Raw genomic sequence first — 26,017 nt, forward strand, 5'->3', positions numbered from 1 at the left:
GCAATAGTTCGTCAATGTTTTGTGTTTATGAAATATGTGATGACGTAAGCAAAGTAGGTTTACCTTTGCTCATAGATGAATACAAGCTTTTCCTTTGTTGTCTTTTGCGCTTCACGATCCATGATTTACGAATCACTCGCATGTTTAGCTTAAAACAATTTATAGAGGAGGTCGTGCTTAAAACGCAATGAGAACTCGATGAACGCTGGCAAATTAAAGGTTCTATGAGGTCTTGTTGAGTTCTTTGCTGGGGCATAAGTTAGCTTCGTACGGCTTGAGCTCATCTAGTAGACTAATTTCAGCAAGCAGCAAAGAGAAGCCGCAACGCTGCAAAGTTCTTGATTTTTAACGCATTCTCAAACTTCCTATTATTTGTACTCAGAGCAATGTTGTACGCGCTATTACAGCACGGCAGGATAGGAACAGTTGTCGGGACTACTTTTTGACCAAGCGCATCCCTGTACTCGTCCGCAATGCGCATTCAGAGCTAGTATCGAAAACACTAAATACACTTGATACCCTGGTTCATTAATAATTGGCGAGATGTAGGCTAATCCTCTTTATATAGTTAATTAAGTAAAATCGCGTTCAAATGTTTCAGTCGATGAACGCACCAGGAACTCTTTTTCGCAGCGCGTTGGCGTACCATTCAGCGGGGGTGCGCACAAAATGCAACGCAGAGGAGAGAAAAGAAAACGAACGTAAGAAAAAGAAAAGTTACAGTAACCTCGATGGCGGAAAGTTGACAAGCCACCGCGCCTACGATATCGTTGCAGCAATTCCTCAGCAGACCGCCCTTGCCCACGCGGAGGACGCCAATTCATCCCCAGTGAGTGCAGCGGCGATATGCAGCCGACAAACTCTGTAGCGATGCCATGACGCACTCGCGAGTTGCACCGCTATCCGCAAGCTCGCTCGGAGGGTGGGAGGTCTATGCTACTGCTGCTGGGCTGCTGCTGCTGCTAAGCTGGTGCTTCGGCGCGCGTCAAGGTTAGCTTCCCGATGCAAACGCAAAAGCGCCATGGCACACTCGGTTTGCACTTGCAACAGGCTGTACGGCTGCAAAAGCTGTCGTGCGGGGATCGACGGCAGTGTGCGGCCGGCTTAGCGTGTGTCTCTTTGCAATGACGCGCTGCTTCGGGAAAAGACCGCAGCCGCGCGATTCGCTATCTCTCGCGCGAAGATCACTCGCGAACGCATGCAGATCTTGAGGACGTGTGCCGAGCGCCGTGCTATCGTCGCTGGGCGCGCTCACGCAGTTTGCGCTCAAGTGTGGTGCGCGCCGCCGTGTGTGCGGTGTGTCGCGCGTGCCGTCTTCCGCTCGCGAGTTGCGAAGCACGCGATCAGCAAGCCCGTGTCGTAAAGAAACGCTAACCTTGAATTCGCCGTACGAGTTGCGGGTGAATTACGCGAGCTCCGTGCCTCGGAAACGGCGTTCGCGCGTGGTCGCCGGGCTGTGTGCGTGGATTTCTTGCGGCGCCAGGTGCACGTACGGTGCGCTACCATTGGTCTTTCCTGCCAGCCGACAGGAAATCCCCTGTGCCGTTTGCTCGTTAGGATACCGGCGTTAGTACGTGCGCGTGTGTCGCCGAGCATTAAATCGCCGAAAAAAAAAAAAAAAAAAAGAAACAGCAACACCTGCTCGCCCGTGAATCGCACGCGAGCCGCCGTTCGCAAGTTCTGCAATAAGTGCGTGCATGTGTATTTTTTGTTTTTTTCCTTCTCCGAACCGTGGCCGTGTAGTACATCACCGAAGTCGAGCAAGCATTCAATTGCGGGGGATGAAGGTTGATCTGTATTGAGCATAGAATGATGATGATAATGAATGTAAGTGAAACGCAACCTACCTGTTGGAGCCGAATGCGGTTTTCGTCTCGCGCATAACTTTTAATGGCGAACAGGTGCCTTTTTTTTTTTTTTGTAGACATTCTGTGCTTACACAAGTACATTATTTGTGCATACACAAGCACATTATTTCTTTCATATAGCCACATTTCGGCAGCCTACCATACTGAAAATATTTTGTTACTGGTAAATGTTTTGCGTGTTGTGTTTTACACTGTAATGTTTTGAGTTGACACTGTGATAATGACAGCCATGAAAGTACTTTTTGGTGCAACTTATTAAACCGAAACAAAATGCAGTATAAGTTCCTTTAATTGCTTGGTCATACAACAAAGGTTTGTTTTGCTTGGCAAGTGATTACTGAGTATTATACCCCATTTAATTTGGCAGTAGTACTATACCCTCACACCTGCATTGTCCATTTATGAAGTACTTATTCTTCAGCAGCATTTACCTACTTGCGGACAGGCGTTGTAATCTATACAGCTAGCTTTAGGAAAGCGTACCCTACATTATTGTTGCAAAATTATTTTAACGCAATAGTGTTTAGGGCCCCGTGTCGCAGAAAATCAGCGTTGGCTGCCAACCGGTGTGTGATCTTGGGTGGCGGAGAAAATCATCCAATCACATCGACCGCCCAGGCCCTCCACGTGGTGCAAGGTTTTGGTGAACAAAAATTGAATTTCTCACAGTGAAATCCGTCAGAAAAATGGGGAAGTACAACTTTACCATTCGGAGTCAGATTTTCCGTCGGATTGCTTACCAATAGGCGTCGGATTGTAATTTGAATGTACGAGAAAACCTAATTCTGCTATGAGGAAACTCAACCGCAAACCCCTTTTCCAGCATTTCTACCAGACCTGCGCTCGTCGGGGCAATAGCAAACAAGAAAATAATAAAAAAAGGTGCTAGGGCCTTCGCATTTTAATATAAGACCACTTATGTTGCCCCTGGAAAAACGTCTTTCCAGCAATACATTTCAGTTTAAAAGTGAAGCCAACTTTAAGGGGATCGGTGTAAGCTTGCTCTTTATAAGCTGGCTTTCCCACGTTCAGTGTTGCAGTGAATGAAGCCTACTTGTCGTACGTGAACGATGCAATGCGGACGGGTCCCGATAACGCTATCGCATTCTACTCTTAAAGGCGAAGCTTAAGCGTCCTCCAATTTTTTTCCTTATCTTTGAAGATGAGACATTTATGAGCAGTTGCGGTGTGAATGCACTCTAGACGGTTTTATTTGTACGTAATTGACTATGACAATGCATGCCTATAGTAAAAGGAATGCTATAACATGCGTTCAGTTAATCACAAAGTTTTTTTACTGCAGAGATATTTACCAAAAGAATTTTCAGATTGTAGCGTGAGTCTACATGACAGTTTGCTAGAGTGGCATGTTAAAGCTTGCCACTCTAGTAAACTTGAAGTGCAAGTGCTCAGTAAGTGATGCCTGTTCAAAATCCTTGGGATGCCAAGATCGCTGTGCATATATGCATGGCAATATTGGAGCATCTACAAGAATGCGTGCGGTGGCGACACGGTAATAAGTATGCAGTAGTGCTCAGTTTTTATATTTTCACATTCTCTTGGTTGCAGAAAATGGAGAACATTGTCACTCAGATGAGTACAGCCATAAATGCGCAGACAAGTCCTGCTTAACACATTGACTTTGCTTGAAGCACAGCGGCAGTATAAAACAATTGATGGGAGCCTGCTTGAGCGCGATTCCTACATGCAATGGTAAGGCGAACCTAGCCTCACTATGTGTTTGGTAGACTCGTCTGAACAATTTCGCTCATTCTGTCCTAGTTCTTATTATTTCTTTTCTTTTTCTTGATATCACTTCAGGTTCCAGATACCAACTGGTCGGCCTTACAGTGAAGTAATATTTTGAGCTATATTGGTAAATTACCATGAGAAGACACAAAAATGAAACACCGATGGCAGTGGTAACATTTTGAAGTTTACACACCAGCTCGTCATGTGATAATTTTAACGGCATCTGCTGAAGCCTAATTAAATTTTTATCAGCAAAGATAGCCTTCATCTTGTTCTAAAATAGACAAGGACTGAACTTTGTTAGTTTCAAGAACATTTACTTGGCATGAATAGCCCAAATACAAGAAAATACTTTAAATCTGTGACGTCCCATTGATGTGCAGGCAACCATGATTTCATCATAAAGTTAAAAAAGTAAAGTTCCTCATTTTCTTTCTAATAATCAACCTATCAGCATGAAATGAACACAAATTGAGTTGTGAAAGAATACTTTCAGTCTATACAGATTTAGTATTCCCCTTTCGTGTCCTTTTTAAGTGTAGTTGTGCAGTACACTGCAGTTTCATTGGTGTACGCACCCATCATTTATGGGGATTCATGGGAAACTTGCTTTGTTTTTTATCTTACGAATGCATTTCCAGCATAATGTAGCTCCTATTGCATGAACATGTAAATTGCAGCAGTTGCAGGTGATTAAATTTTTTTTCACCTATCCCCTTTGGTCAATGTACACTATGTGTATGGGGCCTGTTTTTGCCAGCGCTGTTGTTCTTGCCCTCGCACTTGGCTGTAAATTTGCTTCTGAACAGTTGTTGCTCTGCCATTCATAGATAAATGCAGCCACATTTTAGTCAGGGTGCAAGAATGCTTGTGTACATCATCATCATCAGCCTATATTTATGTCCACTGCAGGATGAAGGCCTTTCCCTGTGATCTCCAATTACCCCTGTCTTGTGCTAGCTGATTCCAGCTTGTGCCTGCAAATTTCCTAACTTCATCACCTCACCTAATTTTCTGCCCTCCTTGACTGCACTTCCCTTGTCTTGGTATCCATTCTGTAACTGTAATCACACATAGCAACTTTCAACATAGCAACACAATGCAACTTTCTTGCCAGTGGAACAGCAGAGCCATCTGTCACCGCTACTGTGAAAGTTGAGTTACATTGCCACAGATGACGCACACTTCAGCTTTATTGTGAACAAGACAGGCAAGTAATGCTCACTAATGTAATGTGGTATTAAAATGAAGCCACTGTGAAAGTGCTACCTCTGTGCCGAATTTAACTGGAAATCCGCCAGTGGTCCAACTAGAAGATGACGTTGTGATGCCAATAATTGGGCTAGTTGGTTGGTTCTGCATGATTCAGAATGCAACAGTGCCAAGACGTAAACCAAAGAGTTGACAATTACAAATGCTGACTTTCAACTAGGCACTCATTTGAATATTTCTAAATTTAATTGAAACCTAAATTGAAATTTATTTGAGTTCAGCTGGAAGGCTCACGGGAATACCTAGCACTCCTATTTATGGAAGACTCGGTAGATGTAAGTGCATGTTAAAGGACCTCAGGTGGTTAAAATTCCAGAGCCCTTCTCTGTGGTGTACCTCATATCCCACAGTGCAGCCTTGGGGCATAAAGCTCCATCAGCAGTTAAAATCACTTTGAAGTAGAACACCAAATGCTTGATCGATTGGTCAGTCAGTAGGTGAAGCATTTACTTATGACTCGAGGCATTGCACACCATGTTGACTCTGCTCTGCACCTTGTGGTGGACTGGTCTGGTGCAGGGGGCGTGGCAATGGGCGACGTCTGCTGTGGCTGCGGCTGAGGTGGCATGTCCAGCAGCCTGGAGGCACCCTCTCCGCCCCCACCCTCCTCCTCTCCTTCCCCGGCCCCACAGTCGGCCATGACGGTGGACTTCTCGGCCTTTGGGCTGTCCTCCTTCGTCGGGGGGACAGACAATGCCACCCAGGTACTACTGCAGCCACCCTTTGCCAGCAAGTAGGCTTTGCCAAATTGGATGGGCCTATCGGAGCATAAATCTAAACTGTGGTGCAGAGGTCAATTGGGCAAGGCAATTGTAAATGACGAGACACAACTTGGCCCTTCTGCTCTCAACCAGCTGCTCTCGCATATCTACCGCAACCCTTGCGGTGTTGTCCCAGGCTAAGCGTGCAAAGGTGCCACTACCTGTCTAAAGTAAGGCTGCACCCAAACAACCCACTGGATTACGATGAATGGATTTAGGGTCCATACCATAAATGCCTGCTGAACTTTATTGAAGACAATTATCTCTACATATATCTATGAGATGCGCCACTCATTTTACGCCGCATGGCAAACTATCAAATCGAAAAGAAAAAAAAGCCTTGTAGGCTGCAACATACTGATTTGTAATGTAGTTTAGTTATTTGCTTTGTTCCGTTTCCTGCCACAGTTTTCATTCAATATTACTTTTTTAGAAGAGGCCAAGCTAGTTCTTACTGTGATCGTGCTTGCAATATATATAATTTGTTTTAGCATGAAGTGATAATGCAGTGGCAAAGTTTCGAGCCTGCCATGTAGTTTGCCATGGTGTTTTCAGTATTCATTGATCTTCAAAAGCTCAAAAGGAAAAAAATGAGCGAGACTGGACCGGTTCAGCTAGTCATGTGAAATTATTTTGGTATGTTGGTACAAGAGATGACCGGCTTAGAGGAATCTGCATTAAGTAAAAGGTGTCTAAAAAAAGTGAACAAGAAAAACCTGTTTTATTTCAAGTTTTGAACATTAGGGACAACATGTTCTTGGCAACGTGTGCCGGTATTTAACCCGGTGGATTATTTTTCATCATCCATTCAGCTTCTGCAAAGGATTTAACTGGTGTTTGACAATAAAGCTTCTTTTCACTCACCAATCAAAGGCATAGGGCTAAATGGTGTTCACACTGTCCTACTGTTTGTGGAGAGATTTCATATGCCTGAAAGTGAAGCAGGTCTTATCTCGGCATATCGTCTAGGGAAGCAAGGATGTCGTCAATCTCAAGCAGGCAGGGCTTGTTGATGGGCTATGCAATGCAGAGATAAACACCTGTAATTTCTAAGAAACTTATCTAGCAGCACTAGTTAGCCAAATTTTATTCTCTTTCAGTTAGCTTGTCTCCTGAAATGACATAGAGGCAAAGCGCTTGTCATGTGTCCACGCTCTTTTCTTTTGAGCTCTAGCAAGTTTTTGGAAAGGCACGTGTTTCATGCACGTGTTGTGCTTTCAGTGTGACGTTCTTGTGATTGTGGTTTTCGTATCACTTCAGGCCCTCTACCTGTTTCCCGAGGCTGCACCCTTCTCTCCCAAGGACCAGACAAAGGGTCCTTCGCCCACATCTAGCCGAGCCTATGACCATGCCGGCGATGCTATGCTTAGTGCTATCAATTATGGGTAAGCAACAATGGATGTTCCCCCGTAAAAGCAAATTTAATGCTATATCTTTTGTAGTTCTCTCTCAGTAGATGGATAAGTCTGTTCCCACATCTATTCCAATGTGTTCAAATTTACTATAGTTACTGAATTAAAGCCAAGGGAAATGAAAAGTTGTTGGATGACATTGCTAGGTCGCATGACAAGATTAAGAAATTTGCAAGCATGAAATGAGCTGATGCAAGACGGCGGTAATTGGAGATCGCTGAGAGGGGCCTGCGTTTTGCAAAAAGTATGCACAGAATGTGATCTCTCAAAAGTTCAAGAATTGCTGTTTCAAAACACTTATCAAGTGTTAACAGATGTTAACTTACACAGAATTTCACCTGCACATTGATTCACAAGCAGAGGTGTTTGCTTGCGCATATATGTGCTAGAACACACATTCCACTGTAATCTGTAATTACTAACGTGCCACAACACATGGGGTCGTTTCATTGAAAAACCCAAGTTTCAACTGTGCTGTGTACAGCGAGGACGAGGTGCTGCACGAGGGTTTTGAGGTTCCATTTGGCTCCCTGGACGGTCTGCTGCGGTTGCCCCCTCGCCCAGCCACGGCCCCCGCCGATCCCTCCCCGTTCGACCTCCTCGGGGACAGCGAACTGCAGTTGTCGCCGCCGCAGGCCTTTGGTGCAGCCACTCATGTGCCGGATTCAGGTTAGTAAGGGGCAAGAGGGGCTTATTGCTGGTTTGGTGTCTCTAGCATGTATGGTATTTTCGCACGTTGCCAAGTGTTCTGGGCTTGATAGAGACAGTGCGAACCCAGTTTGAGTCACCGACAGCAGCCAAGCCGGCAAAAAAAAAAAAAACGACACGAGGCAGATTTTGTTCACTGCCTTGACTTGGGTCCCTCTCGGTGAGGTGGCCAAGTGCACGTGCTGTGTGCTGGGACTTTTCCCAAGTTGTGTCTGCAGTATAAAATTAATTTGCTAAATTGAGAAATAAAAATTATGTACAGTCTTCTGTACGAGCATTCCCAGGCAGCGAAGAGATTTTATTAAGTAATATTCTTAGAGCAAGGTTCAGATAAAAGTAATCCTGGCATTCATTATGATTCATTTCTATTTCATTTTTTCTTTTACTAAATGTGGGTGCACCGTTTTGCTACAAAGGTGTTCTGACAGTGCTGACATCTGGGAATGGCGGGCCCGTACTTCTACATACATGCTTGGCGTGGGGCATGGTTTTCAATCTGCAACCTGTACACCCGAAAGATGTCGCAGAAGCCTGTCTGTACTGCATTGCCTGTGTTTTGCTGGCTTGTTTGTGTAATAATTTCTGATTGCAGCTTTTTAAAGCTGGTTAACTGTTCTAAATCCATCTCTTGAACAATGGCTGATTTTGATGCATGGTAAAAGGCATTGGGATGTGCAGTAGAAGTGATCGAGTGAAAATTTATTCATATAGGAATAAGCTTGCGTTGTGTGTGTGGATCTAATTATTCATCGAGATGAATGTAGTTTCTTAACCCTATGACACCGAGGTTGTTTGGTAAAAAGGTGTTCAGTATTTGTCAGTATTTATTATTCCAGTAAATTGTACCGTGTTACATCTGTATTTCAGGAATATATGTGCAGCTTGTCTCTTATAATGATCCAAAATATCAATGAAGGACATCTGAAGTGAAACATAAACTTCCCTTCGGCGCACTTGTAAATTTTGAATGTAATTATCTGAAAAGATAACAAAGGGAATTAAAAGCGTACAACTGAGTTGACAAACGCAGCTCGTCTCTGCCAAGCAAAACAGAAGAGGCTGTGACCTCATTGTGCATAGCTAGTTTCTGGCGATGTTAGACAGAGCAGTTAGAACGGCTTGGTAATTGAATATTTAGAGCAATAGTAAATCAGGTTATGCTCCTCTGTACGTGGAAATCGAATTGTGGAGTACGTTGGTTTGTGGGTCTCATGCAGGGGTTCCTTTTGTGCAACTCTCATGCAGGTGTAGGGAGCAGCGGCGATCCTACTGGAGCTTCCCTGTCGCTGCCATGCCTTGGTCTTCCATCGGACAAGGAGCTGGGGCGGCTGTCACCGGCCCTGTCGGCTGCTGCTGCTGGCATGCGGCCCATCACCAAAGTGGGTGGCAATGGCGGCAGGGCCCCCTCTGCACAGCCCTGCCCTGTCTGCGGAAAGGTGGGTGATGACTAACTTAGTGAACTACCCCACCTATTACAGTGTAGACTGCTTATAACGTAAGTCGCCGGAGTCTCGAATATCCGCACTATAAGCGGTACTGCACTATAACCAAAACGACTATTTTATTGCGATAATGGACACTCCAGGCGCATTTCTGCCGTCGCTGTCACCGTGCTCTAGGTTCCGTATTAGCTTACTAAATAAATTAACAAGCACGGTGTCATGCACACACAAGCAAACATGAACACATCTCACTTGTTGACCGCAGAAACCGCACTGTAACCAGTATTTTGTGTCCCGCAACTGCACTATAAGCGATACACGTATACATAGAGGGCTATAGGAAAATTAACGGGAGTCTGAAAAGACTGTATTATATCCGGTCCTGCACTGTAAGTGGTTATGTTATAAGCGGTCTATACTGTACTTCTCTAATTATGGTATAGTGCAGGCCTTTTATTAAACGATGTTTTCCTTGTCTCCTCCTGCCTCATTTTTTTGGCTTCCACCTTGCCAAGTTGACACAAGCCCATTGCCTACTACTTGCTCACTCTCTTTCCTCAGATGTGAGTAAGTGCTGAGGAGAGTACATGCAGTCATGAGTGATAATGTAGATCAGGGGTTCTCAAGCATGTTGGTCCCAGGGAACCCTACTCACAAGCACTGGCATGGTGCTCTTTGGATGTATCTGGCCCTTGCGCGACTAAACAACACACATTCATTCATTCCCAGGGAACCCTGCTAAGCTCCATGAGGTGCCAAGGGACCCCCTCCCACCATCCTCCTAATAGAGAGGCTAGGCTTAGCGCACAGCATGTTTGGGGCCAACGGTGGTGGTCGGCAGGCTACTTTGACGGCGACATGCAACGCAACACACGTGGTCCAAGCTGGGTGCAATTGTTATCAGCCAAGACAAAGCAGCATCACAATCAAGACGAGAAAGAATGACAGTTTTCAGTGCTTATTGCACAGGGACACTTAATTATAACATTTCATCACAAGAGGTCTTAGAATCGGTGCTGACTCTACTGTAAATAAAACCTCGTTAATTCGGATTTCACGAGACTGAAAGAAAATGTCCAAATTAACTGAATGTCGAAGTATTGAGTCTTAAGAAGACAGTAAATGCTTACTACGGCAACACGCTTTTATTTACTGAATGAATAAGCAAATCATGTTTCTATTTTGCACAAGAGCAGTGCGGAAGCTGGAATTCTCGTCATCTCACGACTCCGATTATATAGCGTTCGCAGCGAGGCTTCATCTAAGACGCGCTTTTCACTACTACGCACACATCCCAATTATTTTGTCGCCCGTGAGCTGGGCACCAAGAAATCGTCCGTCCATCGCGATGTAGCTGGTGCGCTTCATCTGCGACAGCTTTGCACTGAATCAAAGCGAAACTACTATTTGCCGCAACCGCTGTGGACGAAACCGCGGCTGCTGGATAACGACTCGGCGGTTCTGAAGGCAGGCGGCTGACGCGCGCACCAAGTCAAAATGAAACTATCGTTTGCTGCAACAAGTGCGGACGGAACCGCGGCCGCTACCGACACGATCATGATGGCGACTACACAGTTTTGAAAGCACGCGGCTGACGCGCACACCGAGTCGAAACGAAACTACTGTTTGCCGCAACCGCTGCGGACGAAACCGTGTTGGCTATCGACGCGATCACGCAGACTACACACTTATGAAAGCACGCGGCCGGCCACCAACGCAGTATTGTGCGCGGCGATAAACGCAAGAATAAAGGCTTTAAGGGCACAATCATGCACGAAGCGTTCCGGCATTGCTGTCGGACACGTTTCACGTACGATTTCCGCTGACGACAAATGGCGATGCAGACGGATGCGGTCTCCGCCGCTTCGTTTAGGTTGGTCGCTAGGGCTGTTTTTGCTCTTTTGCGTCGCGCATTTGCGGTGTTCCGCGCATTTATTTTAGTAATCCTCCGACATATACATTCGCGCGCACGCAATCGGCCCCGATCTACCAACAGGAGAAATGTGCATGGTGGTAAGTTACGGCCACGGAGGTTACGGGCTCCGAGATTGAAGCTTGGACACGCTGCCCGTTTTCGGAGGCTAGTTGGCCACAAGCTGCTGGCAAATTCATTGCGCAGTTCACGTGTTTCTGTTACGCACTGTGATGTGCTTTTTCACACTCGGGAGTGGGTAATGGAGGCTCTTTGGATCGAGCGCACCTTGCATAGCCTCTCGAGATCACATTCGCCATTAGCTACTTGGCGAGGGCGGAACCAGGAAAAATTTATCAGTGGCTCGCGGAACCTCGAGGAGGGCCCTGCGGAACCCCTGACTTCCACGAAACACACTTTGAGAACCCATGATGTAGATGAGTGAGTGTGGGTGATGTTATATGGGTGTGAGTGCGTCTGTCTGGCATTTTTGTGCTTGTGCTGCACTTGCAGCATAACTTCTCTACCCAAAAGTTCACTTGCACACAGTTCACCCGCAGAGGCGTTCACTTTCTCAGATGTTCACTTCTACATGTGGGCTAGCACACACATCCTACTGGAGCCTCTTATTACATGTGTGGGGCACAAAACATGGACCTCTAATGTGAAAGGGCACATACCTAGTCTGGTGTGTTGATAGTCTCATATTTGAGAGCGTCTATAGCAAGTGAAGGTTTCTTCTGTAAGGTATGAGAAGGGCGTCGATTAAATAAAGTTGGGAAGGGTAAATGGGGATGTATTTTTGTAGCAAAAGGGGGAAAAAAAATGTGAGAGGCATTCACAAAGCTTGGTCCAGACAGGTTCACTGTAAAAGATTTCTTCTGTGTTGTGAAGAACTAAGTGCTTCTTGTGCAGAAAAAAGAAAAAAAACCTCCTTCGTTGCATTTACAGGTGTTTGGAAACTCAAGTGCACTGACCAAACACAAGCTGACGCACTCGGACGAGCGGAAGTACGTATGCAGCCAGTGCCACAAGGCGTTCAAGCGGCAGGACCACCTCAATGGCCACCTGCTGACGCACCGCAACAAGAAGCCCTACGAGTGTGACGTCGAGGGCTGCGACAAAAGCTACTGTGATGCCCGCTCCCTGCGTCGCCACAAGGAGAACCACCACGCCTCTGTGGCTCTCACCCTGGTGCCCTTCCAGGTGGGGCTTTGGCTCTGGCTACGACTCTGTCATCACCATACATTTAAAGGGATGCTAAACAGAAAATTTAGTTGGGCCGTAATATAAGATGATACATTAACGATATCAAAAAAGGTACTCGTACCTTGAGAGAAAGCTTGGTAAGTCAGAAAAGACATGATTAAGGAAAAGGTTATGATTTGCTATGTCGCCAGACTTTTCTTGAGTGGCTCCTAAATCAGTCCGGAAAAGCCATTTTGAAGGTTGTTTCAGCAGCAGTAGCACTCCTTGCTTGGATTATGAAGTAATCATCAATTTGCAAAGGCCGTGTGATGGCTTGTCGACGAGTACAGAACTACTAATGAGCATTTCGAATTTGAAGCTTAGCACAGTTGCAATATCTCTGAAGCACTCTTTTGAAATAGAAAATACGTACTAGCTATCTTAAACCCTAAAAGAAGGTATCTTTTGATTATGGGATGCTGGTGAAAGCATTTCGACCCTTGTGAGGATAAGAGCTTCTGCATCAGCAGCACGATGTGATGGTACTCACTTTGTTGAAGTCTTGTGTTGTTCCCAGCACATCGGGAACTATCAACATAATTTCTGTCTTGGCTCTCTTCTGTTTTCTGTGTAGAAATGGGACAAATATGAAATGAAAAGAACGTTCAAACATAAACAGGTTTTATTAAGCTGAACTGTACTTTGTTGTTTCTGCTTTTACTAATATGTATAACACTTGCAGTATATTTTCTGTGGGGGGAAATTAATGGGCTGCAGAATGTTATGCAGTCGATACCCACTACAATGAACACCACTACAACGAAATTTCTGCCACAACGAAGATTTTCCAGTTACCCGTCAGCCGCCCATAGAAAGTAATACAAAAAAAGTATCTTCATAACAAAGGCGTTTTATTCAGTATTTCTGCTTCAACAAACTTTTCGAGAACGAAACTGGGACTGAATTGAAATTGGAACTTCCGAGTAGTCAAATTAGAAGGCCCTTCCAAAGCTGTGATGATCATATGTCTGCTTGAACGAGGTTTTCGCGAATGAAATCAAATCCAAAGTTCCGATTTGAGCCACTGCAACCTATAGCCACGCATGGTCATCATGCGCCTGCTTGAGACTGCACGGGATCGCCACAATCGTTGCCGTTTTCTCTGTGGTGTGTGTCTGGTCGAAAAGGCTATGCCAACGAAGCAGCATAAATTTCTCACTCTCGAGCAGAAGGCACAGATGATCGTTGAGACAGAAAGCAGAAGGAAAAAAAAAACGCAGTTTAGCCTGAAAGGCGAAGCATCGACTGAGATAGAAATTAGTAGACAGGTATACGAACTAAGGATAGGTAGCTTTATCGGCCCGATAAACTTGTAAACATTCGCTTTACTAAGTTACCTAGCACTGAGTACACGTCTTGCTCGATGACCGCGGACACTCGCTGTCAAAACGCTGGAGTGAGGAGGCACTGCAGCAGCTGCGAGCGAATTGACCTTTGTGCTGTCTTTCGCTTCAACGCGAACTAAACGTCAAAAGCACAGCGCATATGGCTACCGCTACTAGGTGCACTTTGTCCACGTCGCAGATCGCTTTCAAGATGAGGTGCCCGTGCGGCCGGGCCAATAGCAACAGCCGCTATTGTCAACATGGTGCCAACGTCTCGTCGTCTGGGGAAAATGACAATCCGCAAGACGCACTGACTCCGGCGACTGCTTTGAAAGTAATGGATCCTTTTGACCTCGTCAGAAAGGCAATCAGAGCCCACCACAATGGCATTGCAATGGCTCTTTTAACGAACTTTGAGACTCTCGTAACGCCTTTGCTTACCGTGAAGCGTAAGAAATCCAGGCTGACTGACTTCTGGAAATAAAACTTCCAGTAAGCGTAAGTTTGCCAAGCTTGCTGACTTTGTCATAAATATGCAGTGAAATTGTGATAATTCAAACCGGCGTCATCGCGGCGGTGCATGTGCCGCAAAATGAGTGTTTCGCGATCGGCCAGGCACGCGCGTTGAGTTAGGTGTCGGCCACAGTGTACGAAAAAATGCTGTAACAGTGGCACGAAATGCATTCTCTCATGAAGTTGAGACTTTATTGACCGCTTTCGGTACCAACCTTTGCCCCTATGCCATTTCCAAGATTTCCCAGATGATGGTTTTGGTTTCGTTAACGCTTTGCTGTTTGGTGCTCTACATACATACTAATTTCGTGTCAACGAAGTTCCACCACAACGAAATTTTTCGCATGTGTTATAAATTTCATTGTAGCAGGACTCGACTGTATGAAGGAAGTGCAGCACTGCACATTCACATAATCTTGCACAAGATATGATTTTTGTGTGCATAAGGCGTTCTCATGTAATCTTGTAGAAGACATGCATAGGACCCATTTTTAGCCCTTTCGGTGTCACTGACATGTTGGTACACTTCTGCATGTGCGTCAGAACGAAACTAGGTAGGAGAGAGGAAACGAAGATAGGAATGCGAGAACCGTACCAAGGATGCATTTGCCATTATCCGTGTCATTTGTTTCCTTCTGCGTAACCGAAAATAAATTGTTGATTGTTTTGTAATATTTGAGAAAAAAAAAACGGGGTGCATCACTTCCGAAAAAAAAAAAAAAAAAACGACCCTGAAAGGTTTTCTTTGTAGCTTCATGCTACATGCAAGTGGATGACAATTTTCCCATTCATGAATCTTCCTCCACTTCGCGGGATTGCGCAGGCTTAGGCTTAGTCTGTGTCCCTGTTCTTCGACTTGCCGATTAATTAGGCCTCACTCTGTGATCTTCTAGCCTCCTGGTTTGCTCGGGTGGGACAGCAGCTGCCCCAAAAAGGCGTTGGTGTCAGGTTTGATTCCTGATGTCAGGTTTGATTCCTGGACTAAGACGAATTTTTCTTCAATTGTGAAACTTTCTTTCTGAGAAACCTGTATGGGTTTCCTTTGTAGCTTTGTGCAACGGGCTGGTGGATGACAGTTTTCCCTTTCATGGTGTCCTTTAGCTAGTTTTTTTGTTTCTTTTTTTTTTTGTCCGTGTTTCAATTTACCCTGATGGTACACATGCATGTGGTGCAGGCCATCCCGCTTCCACCGCAGTTGCAACTTGTGGCATTTCCGTCTGAAGACGGAGGGGCCTCAGTGTGGGCTCCAGTGGGAGGCACTGGCCAGCGCCCTCTGCTGGTGGCACCACCAGCACAAGGCACAACCGTGCAGCAAGCCCCACCACCGCAACCGTCGCAGCAGGAAGCGCAGCAGCAGACCTCTCAGAGGCAACCTTCGCCTAGACCGTCATCGCAGCCCGAAGGTCCGCCGCTTTTGCAACAGCTCCTGGAGCCAAACAAGGCATGGACAACTGTGCCAGCGGTGAGTAGGTGGCAGTAGGACAGTGAAGTGGGTGAGTGGGAAGTTATTAGTTGTAAGCAGTGTGCACAAAGTAACGAGGACGACTTCAGGAAAACGTGCGATGAGCACTGTAAATCAAGTGAAAGTTTGTTCAGGAAAACATGCTATTATGCAAATGTTAGGGTGAACACAGGACAAATGCTGTCTGCCAACTTCAGAAAGCACCTTGTTAGTTTTCCTTTTGTGGTATCTTGAAAATTATTTATTTTAAACGTCATAGCATATATATGAACAGAAGACTGATACCAAAACTAACAGCACATCACCTTTGTTTGTTCGAAGCTTGTTGTTTGCGTATTAGCATGTTTTCTGAATAAACTTTCAATTGATAGACAGTGCTTGTCCTGTCTTTTCTCTTAAGTCATTCTCAACTTTGAGAGACAGTGCGTGTGCTCAGCACTTGATTTATTAATTGATTGGTTTATTTATGCCTTTATTTGTTCACTTATGGCTTGTATACTGGCAATGCAGGTCCCATATTCTGCAGAGACAATAAATGAGCCAGCGCCAGGCCATGGTGGCAGTTCACTGTCGTCTGCATTGGACGCTGTGCCGATGGCGACCACAGAATGCCTCTGCAGCCTCTGCCATCAGAAACTGACCAGCCTCTCCGAACTAGAGCAGCACATGCGGCTCCACCAGCCACCTGCTACGACCACCACCACGCAGAGCACGGCCATGTTCACGCAGGTAAACAGTTTAATCGGCTATCGTGCCAACTACCCAAGAAAGTTGTTTAACATGTGTGGTGCTCTAAGAGCTCATTGAAAAGTTGGGACTGTCATTCTGGAACGTGTGCCAATTGGCTGATAGTGTGGAGGGAGATGCAACAAAAGAAGCAAGTAAATGGGCATGCTGTCCATCTGTTATTTTTGCATGTGCCATGTAGTTGTTGATTGTACTCAATGGAGTCAAATTCCTTTCTGTCGAAACAGTGTAACTGCAGCCCAGTGGAACACTCCCATGTGGGCCTTGTGAGTGGTGTAGTACTTCCTGTGCACCATTCTATGTTCCTAACGAAGTATTGGCATTTCAACCACAGTTAGTGTGGTTGAAATGCCAATACTTCGTTAGGAAGTGTGGATATAATGTGCTATTTTGCCCAGCAAGACATGTATTCCTTGCTAGCTTTCATCAATTGCAATAGTTCCAAGGGTGAAAAAAAAAAAAAAAAAGCTATTTGAAATGCACTGAGTGTATGTGTGAAAATTGTATAGCTAAACCCATCATGCATCTGATAGCTCCAATCAAGGTTGCCGTGCAATTTTTCGTAGCAGTTTTCTTATAACTGATCTATTCTCATGGTGGTTAAGTAGTACTCTTATCTATTCGCGAGGATTAAGAGCAGCAATTCTGCAAATAGCTTTTTTCGGGCAGACATTCTTGACATCATATGTGGTTTCATGTGGTTGAACTCTCTGAGCTTTCTGCAAATATTTCTGGCAAACCTTGCCCCTCCTTGCATAGGTGCCTACAGTTTTGCTGAAGTTCTGGCGTCTTATCTTTCCAGGGCCTTCAAGGAACGTGCCAGTCATCCATGGAGCCTGCTACAGTAAGCAGGTCAAACATTATTCTACAACCAGATGAAGTCGTCACGTCTGCTGCGCCAAGCCAACAACGCTCTGTGCCTCTGCTCCCACCTCTGAATACGTGGGCCATAAGACCAGCCCGCCCGTCGTTGATGAGCACGAACAATGAGCGCCGGCGACACTCGGACTCGGACCACTTGGCCTTCGAAGGCAGCAGTGGTCTCCTTGCCGACCTCCTACTGGGACCTCGCCGCACTGCTAGAGTGGGCTCTGACCCTGGACTTGAACCTCTACCTTCCTTCGAGCAGCTGCAGGGGTTGGTGGCATCGTCTCGGAGCTCGCTTGTGGCATCGCCCGATGGCATGCAGTCTGGCATGTCGTACAGCGACTCCCATCAGCACGAGGATGTATTTGCAGCCATTAGCGATGCATTTGACGAGGAAGAAGAGAAGCCGGACAAAGACGTGTGTAGTTTTGTTGACAACCACTCAACGCACCACGGCGGGCTCTGCCGGTCTCCGGTGACGACGACCGTGGTGCAGTCCCCGGCGAGCTTTGACCACGAAGTGGTGTGCGTGTCGGACTCACCGCCACTCGTCGAAACCAAGGAAATCAAGACTGAGCCAACTTACGAACAAATGGACATTCAGCAATCTGCGGAAGCTTTAACTGTGCACAGGACTGTGGAGATGGCTGCGCCAACGCCAGTGTCGACAATAGTGCACTCAAACACTCCGCCGCCAACCAGGCATCCGGTTGCACCAGATGTTGGTAGCACTCAACCTGCCGAAGCTCTGGAGGGTGCTTTAGAGTTGAAGAAACCCTTGGAAGGCAGTGAAGAAGTGTCTTCGTGCCGAGCTGCAGAATGTGATGATGACGATGTGTTTTTAAGCCCTATTCCAACATGCCCCTTGCGGAGCCGACGGAAACACAGACCAGAGGTGAGATCTTCACTTTTTTTTAAAACTATAGTCATTATAAACGAATGCTGATATTGGTGAGAAACATTTTAGATTCACTTTATTTTATCTGTGAACATTATACAGTGTAGACCGCTTATAACGTAAGTCGCCGGAGTCGCGAATATCTGCACTATAAGCGGTACCGCACTATAACCAAAACAATGGTTTTCAAGCCCTGCACGTATGCAAAACATGTAGACCAAGGATGTAGACACGCTTTGTAATATCGCACGCACATCACGATTACGTTTTCGCCAGTGAGCTGGCGAAAACATAATCACGATGTAGCCGGTGCTCTTCAAGCTTGACAGCTTTGCACCGAGTCAAAACGAGACATCTGTTTGTCGCAACCGCTGCGGAAAAAACTGTGACCGCTATCGACGCGATAATGAACGGCGACTTTGCAGTGCTGAAGGCACGCGCCCGACGCACGCACCGAGTCTGGACGAATTAACTACTATTCGCTGCAACAACTGGGGGGCAGTCGAAACCGCAGTCGCTATGCGATCATCGATGGCGACTACACAGTTTTTAGACACGGGGCCGACGCGTGTACCGAGTAAAAACGAAAATACAGTTCACCGCAACCGCTGTGGAAAAAAACGGGCTGCTATCGACGCGATCGTGGATGACGACTACTTAGTTACGAAAGCCCGCGGCCCACACAGTGTTATGCGCGGCAGTAAACTCAAGAATACAGGCTTTAAGGACACAAATAGGCTCGAAGCGTTCCGGCGTTGCTGTGATTCACGTACGATTTCAACTGATGGCTGTGGCGATGCGGACTCCGCCGCTTTGTTTCTTGCTCATTTGCGGCGCTCCTCGCTCACCGAACTCTGAAAGTAGTCTGAATTAACCCATGTGTGGCCAAATAAGTCCGAATTAACGAGAGTTTGATTGCATTGAATAATGCATACGCCGGCCGGCAGCATGCACCTTGTTGAGGACCGTGCTCGCTGCCGCCCTTGTCGGCGAGCTTTTCCCGCGGAAGCCGCATTATAACCGATATTTTGTCTCACGTGGATGCACTGTAAGCGGTATGCGTATACATGGAGTTCTGTGGGAGGCTAAATGGGAGTCGGAAAAGGCCGCGTTGTAGCCACTTCTGCACTATAAACGGTTACGTTATAAGTGGTCTATACTGTATTGAGGTTTGACTATAAATGAAAAGTTGTGTTTAGCCTGAAAGCCAGAGAAAACTTCAACTGAATAGGCAGCGCAATTCTTTTGCAATTCAAGTCTCCTGTGATTTAAAGGCATTCTTACAAAGATGCACCAGCAATGTTGGAGCTTGTCCTCTGCCTACTGCTTGATTTGAGTAAGTCGACGCCCGTCATATAGAGGGCGCCACATCTATAAATTCTAGCATTCCTGTGATGCCTGTTCATTATAGCACTAGCAAAGTTTGAAGAGAAATCAAGAGCATTTTTCTTTTATGTTAATTAAATATAATTTTAATTGTGTGTAATTACCAGTTGGTGACTGGTTTAGTAATTTTGAACAGACCGAGTTAACGTCATTTGAGCTGGCACCATATCTTTACAATCAGTTCTCTAAGCTGCTTGAAGCATCGTGGATTTCGTAAGCAAAAAAAAAAAAAAAAAAAAAAAAAAAAAAAAACAAGCATAGAATCGATCCATTGTTACCTGAGTGTTAACTAAGTTACCCAAGTTGTTAACTGAGGTGCACCTATTTAAATAGCTGGGAATAGAAAATTAATCTTGCTTGGCATTCACTGCACTGAATTTGATGTTGGTGGCATTTAAAAAAAAAAGGATTGATTTTAGTTAGGTTAATTTCTTGACAAATTCTTGAAAATTGCTAAATTAAGACTGAAGCATATGCTTTACATCTCCGTGACTCAGCAATAAAAACGCTCTATAAACTTATGTAAACTGCACATATTCAGGCATCTAGAGTGGATAAAATTGATGTTATACACTGCTCTGTAACATACCACAAATTACTGAGTACATTTCTGCGATACCCTCGTAAACATTGTAACAATTTCATGTAAGCCGTACTTCTATATTAAACTTGTCCAGTTTATGCGCTCTGACATATGCAGATTAGAGAACTGTGATATCTAATTTTGTTGCAAACTTAGATTTGTAAAAATTTGTGCTTCAATTCTTGTTATTAATATTGTAGATTTCAGGCAAGTTTTGTAAAAGTTATGTGGCCATAAATCAATGTTCTGCTCCCCATAGTTACTAAAGTTAACCTGCAAATAAATGCAACCAATTTCATTTGAATTGCTTGAGGGGTTTACTTATGAGAGAATATCTGCATTTCACATGTGTTTGAATAGGGACATCAATTTAGAGAGGTAAATTTTATTGAGTATTTGGAGCAGATTTTCTTTTCTGAAGATTTTGAAAAAAAAATCGCGATCGGTAAATAAAAAAATACCATGAAGTTTATGACTATCTAATTAATGCAGAAAAGAAAAAACACATCACAATTCTTAGGCCATATTATGTAAGAATCCTCTTTTTATTAAAAAAATAATTTCCTATTCATTGCAGTGAGCGGTTGATGCTGGCGACAACTGATATTTGGTATCATGCCAGCCAGTGACGATAAGCAATAAGAATGAAAAAGAATCATTACATAATGATGGAATATTATGCCAATGTAGTTTGGGACCCGTCCACAGAAAAAAATGCATCACCGCGTTGGGGAAACATCCGGAAGAATGTGTTGCAGTTTATCTTTGGTCATGGATCTTTGATAGATATGGAACCATGATCATCCATTACTGAGTTACACCGTTTATCTGGTTTGCCCTCTTTGGCAGCCAGAAGGAAAACCAACCCATTAAAAATGTTCTTTAAAACTCTGCAGCAGTGACAGCTGCCTTGATATAGCCTATGGCATCACAGCAGATGGTGAAAGATGATAGTTACAATAAAACGTTCCAGAAGTTCTTTTGTCCAGGACTACTTCAAGAAATAGCTTTTTTCCTTGCACTGTTGCATAATGGAACTAACACCTGGCTGAGATTGCATCAAAAATAGAAAAACTGCTTTTTGAAGGGGATGCCATGAAAGATCAGCACGTTCCTTTTCTTTTTTTTTTCCTTATGTGACTTCACGCGTTTTTAGTGTCTGCCACACATTGCTCGTGTTTGTTCTTGATACAGCCATTGGTAGAATTTGCTTTTGTGTACTCTGTGTGTGTTATTTTGGTTTGCCTTGACACCTAAATGTGGTCGGCAACATAACCTAAAAGTACTAATGAATAATACATCCCCTGTAAACTTTGTCTGCTAGACTGTCTAAAGCGGGCAAGTGTGTAATGCATTAGCTGGCAGCTTATCTGAAGTTATTACGTTATGCGAGTTCTCCAAAAGTCCTGCTCACAAATCAGTGCTATATTTCACAGCAGTGTATAACATAGTTTTATCCACTTCAAATCCTAGTAGATTGACTTTCTTTTTTTCCATGTTCTGGAAATTTTTGTAAAAGTGTGAGGCCATAGTATTCTCCTTCTTACTGTCAGTAGAACTTGGTTTTCTTAAATGCAACCACTGCCAAGCAAAATTTATGTTGCTGGGTACATAGATAGCTCTCGAAGAAAATCTTTAATTTAATCTGTTAGCAATTTATGTGTTAGCAGCTTAATCTTAATTTGTTAGCAACACTAAGTTTTGGTCTTCCTAACTAGTCAAGATTCTATTTTCATTTATTTAGTGGGAAAAGGTTGCTTATTAACAGCAAAGTTTCTCTTTGTAAACATCACAACCGAACTTCAGTGTTGGTATTGCTAGTATGATGCCAAGAATGTGACTAGGTGAGCTAGTTGGTAAGTGTATGGAAGCAAATGGCACTGAAAACAGGACAAAACGTGTTGTCTTGTGTCTTCTTGTGCTACCTAATTTTTAGCGCTGTGTGCTTACAAAAAAATGTCACTAATTTCAAAGCATTTTTGCGTGTGTTTCCAATTTTGTTCTAAAGTTCTTGGTATTCACCAGACTTGGTTGTTGCTTCTCTTTAGAATGCAACATTGTCCTTTCATCGATAAACTATTTTCACATCAGAATGCTGTGGATGCTGTCCAAATGTCACGACTTCGGAGGAGCTTGTGTGGGAAGCTCAAGCCCGGCTTTATTTATTTCAGTGCCATTAATGCCTGAAGGCCTTACAGAAAGGTGTCTTTTATTTACAGAAAGGTGTCTTTTATTTACTGAAGGGTGTCTTTTATTTACTGAAGGGTGTCTTTTATTTACTGAAGGGTGTCTTTTATTTACTGAAGGGTGTCTTTTATTTACTGAAGGGTGTCTTTTACTGAGGGGTGTTTTTTTTACGAAAGGGAGTTAAGGTGGGAGGCCACATTTAAAAGTCAGTTTTTTTGCACAAGATTGACATTCTTGTTTTTTACACTTTATGTATGCCCAGACATTCACCAACATGTTGCAAAAGAAATTATCCTCCTATCATTAGTTTGGGAGCTACAGTGAGTTTTCCAACCCATCCCTCGTATTGCATAACCGAAACCACATTGCACTGGTTTGAAAATCGGTACTATTTCACTTAGATAAATATTATTCAAAATACTTTTTTCATTTTATGTTGTTGACGAGCAGCCATACAAACAAAAAGAGACTGTAGTGCATCGCATGAGGGCTCCAGCTATGAAGCTGGTGCATGTTAGGCTTCTGTGTTGTTGACACGTTTCATATGGTTTGAAAGATTTGTTTACGTTTTTCTGAAAACAAGATCTTGCTCCACCTTCATGTTATGCAAACTTTGAGAACTCTATTCTGAGTGAATATATTGAAATGACATTTTGCACACTCATTCCTCACATAGAGATGTGTGCAACAAACTAAGACAAAAGAAATTGATGCAATATTTTTGTATTTGCAGCTCTTTCTGCAAATAAATTTAGTCCAAATTAGCAATTTATATCACTTTGCCTAGTTTTTCTAACATTACTTCCTTAACATTTGTGACATTGCATTTATCCTAGCTCATCGCATAGGTCCCATACTTAGCTACACAAATGCCAAAGCTTTACTCAATTCAGCAATTCATTAGTTACTTATCATTGCTGGGTTGACTAGCACTTTTACCACATTTTATGATACAAGTTACCTGCCAAAAATCAAATGAACCATTTTTTGCACTTTAATTAGTTGAATAAGTTAAATAAGGCATGATTATTCTGGAAAAAAAGTAACTTAAATCTTGGCTTCCGTTTAAAAAAAGAAAAGTTTTGTGTGGCCTTAAAGCTTCTTTTCTGCGGCCGCATTTCAATGGGGGCGAAATGCAAAAACACCCACGTACCGTGCATTTGATGCACATTAAAGAACCCCAGATGGTCCAAATTAATCGGCAGTCCTCCACTACAAGGTGTGCCTCATAATCAGATTGTGGTTTTGCATGTAAAACAACCCCAGAATTTAATTAAGCATCCTTTCTGGGTTGCTCCACTTGCAGTACGAATGATGTTTCTTGTATCCCTAAAGTGCAGTTCACCATTTTTATTTTAGTCGAATGTTCCTTGCCAGTGTCGGTTTAAAGGAAGCTTTACCTCGGGAGAACCTATACGAGTACATGGAAACAAAAATATAATTTTTCTCGGCAACCACTGCACGATTTTCATGAGGTTTGTTGCATTTAAAAGTAAATCTACTGAGTACATTTTTTATTTAGGATTAATTCTCTTCCAGAAGTTCAGTATCACAAAGTTTTAAATAACCCAAGTATCAAATTTACTTTCGTAAACTGCATGTATTGAAACATCTGAAGCAGACAAAATTGACATAATATTCACCACTCTGAATTATGTCACTCATATGTGAGTAATACTTTTGCAAAGCTCTTGTAATCATAGCAACATTTTTATGTAAACTGTGTACTCGTATGTCACATTTGTCTGCTTCAGATGCTCAAGATGCAGCTTACAGAATTACGATAGCTTGTTTTGGTGCAGAGTTACATTTTTGTAAACATTGTGCTTCAAAAATAGTTTTTTCTCTTGACAATCTTCGGCAAATTCCTAAAACCCAAGAGGCCTGAAATCAAAATTCTGCTTCCTGCAGTTTGTATGATTCAGCTTTCTCTTTCAAGTGCAACAAATGTCATTTAAATCAGTCTAGCGAATGTTTCATGAAGGCATTTCTGTGTTTTACATGTATTTGAATGGGGAAATCGCAGTTGGCCCTGAGCTAAAGCTTTCTCGTAAGACAATTCTGTTGTGTTTGTCGTGGCTTGCTGCAGCCCCTGTACATCCCACCTCACGTGAATGCCATTGGCTTTCCGAGCCGGCTGCGCTCTCCTCGTCTCTGGGACCCTTGCGGGGAGGCCGGGGGCTGCAAGGGATCTGCCGGAGTCACCTCACCACCCCCGTACACTCCACCTCCCATGCTCAGTCCACTCCGGTCAGGCTCCGGTCTCTTCTGGCACGTTTTCTCAGGACCGCGGTCAGCTGGACCGGTCACACCTCACGCTATCACTCCGAGGGGTGAGTGCTTAGTACATCTTGTTATACGAATGATATGAAGAGGGGGCAAAAGAAGCATTTTTTTTTCTTCGACAGCATTTTCCTGCTGTGTGGAAACATGTTAACGCAAAGAGCAACCTATTTCACCAAGAATTTTGAGCCTGTATCTCTCGAAGCTGGTGTTATACTTGCGGACAACCTTCTGTGGCATGTGCAGAGCTTCTGCACACGTTTCACTGCTCCAAGTAGTTGGACAGAGTGTGAGAGCACTTTCGGTTTTGATTACGCAGAGCAAATACCAAAATCGGCACAGCTTGCTTGCTACATGCAAGTTTTGCATTCGCGGAAATGCAGAAGAGCAGTGCGATAAAATAAAATTCAAGTTTAGCTCTGAGTGGTGAATCTTGTTTTGCTTTAACATAAATGCTGCAGTAAATAAGATGTTCATTTTCCGTCTTCTCTGTGTTAAATGCGAATGATGGTGTCTTACTATTTTCATGAGCACTGTCACATGCGTGCTTCACCTCTGTAGCATTCCCTTCATTGCTAGAGAAAGTCATCCACAAATTGTCGGCAAGACGCCGAGTTTCTAGTGAACAGTTAAGCTTTTTATACTTGCGGACTCCTATACTGCAACTACAATATGCGTCTTCCGCTCATTCATTTGACATTTATTGCACCTAATGTATGTTGGCCAGCAAATATCATCACTTCATTTCTAATCTCCTATATTTAATGTTTTAAGACAGCCATTGCTGGAACACCCAGTACATTCCAGTTTTTACGTCTGACCAAAACGATTATCTGCGCTTCATCCAATGTGTGTGCATGTGTTTTTCCTTTTGTGTTGTGCCTTTGCAATGCAACCTTGTCTCACAAAGGTATACGATAGAAGGGCTCTGTTGATAGCTTACTTCAACCTTTCTTGTGCTTCCATGCATGCAGATCGGGTGAGCGCCGCCTACCCACCACCTAGTGGCGGAGGCAGCGGTCTGGTGCCCCAGTCACCTCTGGAGAGTCCGTGCGAGGCGCCCCTCTCCGAAGAGGAGGGTGAGCTGGCTCCAGAAACGGACATCCTTCCGTAAGTGAGGCCACTTCAAGACGGGGCATTTTGTTGTCGCACTTATTGAAACCTTGCTGTTAGCCTAGGAACAACAGCCTGCTTCAGCACAGGTAACATTGATCAGGGACTGGAAGGCCACTGTGTTTAGCTACTGATGCATGAATAAAAAGTGTAATGAAGCATATACGATGAAAAGCAAGGATTACACACTCAAATGTAAGATGCAAATGCGCAATCCTGAACTTCAACCATCGTGCCCAAATTGCTATTCTGTTGATTCGCTAGCCTTCTCTTACTGT

The 26,017-nt window shown here is 44.2% G+C and overlaps 1 protein-coding gene across 4 annotated transcripts in view; it reads left to right on the top strand.

Moving 5' to 3' along the window:
- Positions 1–26,017, top strand: part of LOC119464330 (transcriptional-regulating factor 1) — a 31,779-nt gene that overhangs the window by 633 nt on the left and 5,129 nt on the right. Inside the window, exons 1-12 of one of the 4 annotated variants that reach the window (XM_049656211.1) lie at positions 281–829; positions 3,438–3,581; positions 5,412–5,596; positions 6,914–7,038; positions 7,550–7,734; positions 9,019–9,209; positions 12,079–12,333; positions 15,388–15,675; positions 16,186–16,404; positions 17,225–18,184; positions 24,433–24,676; positions 25,601–25,736. In XM_049656211.1, the coding sequence (XP_049512168.1) occupies positions 5,459–5,596; positions 6,914–7,038; positions 7,550–7,734; positions 9,019–9,209; positions 12,079–12,333; positions 15,388–15,675; positions 16,186–16,404; positions 17,225–18,184; positions 24,433–24,676; positions 25,601–25,736 (2,741 nt within the window). In that variant the 5' untranslated portion in view covers positions 281–829; positions 3,438–3,581; positions 5,412–5,458. Of the gene's footprint in view, positions 1–280; positions 830–884; positions 991–3,437; positions 3,582–5,411; positions 5,597–6,913; positions 7,039–7,549; positions 7,735–9,018; positions 9,210–12,078; positions 12,334–15,387; positions 15,676–16,185; positions 16,405–17,224; positions 18,185–24,432; positions 24,677–25,600; positions 25,737–26,017 lie in introns of those variants that run through there. The other 3 variants (XM_037725251.2, XM_037725249.2, XM_049656212.1) reach the window with 3 other exon arrangements.

The sequence above is a fragment of the Dermacentor silvarum genome, chromosome 9 (assembly GCF_013339745.2).
Source record: "Dermacentor silvarum isolate Dsil-2018 chromosome 9, BIME_Dsil_1.4, whole genome shotgun sequence".
NCBI classification, from domain to species: domain Eukaryota; kingdom Metazoa; phylum Arthropoda; class Arachnida; order Ixodida; family Ixodidae; genus Dermacentor; species Dermacentor silvarum.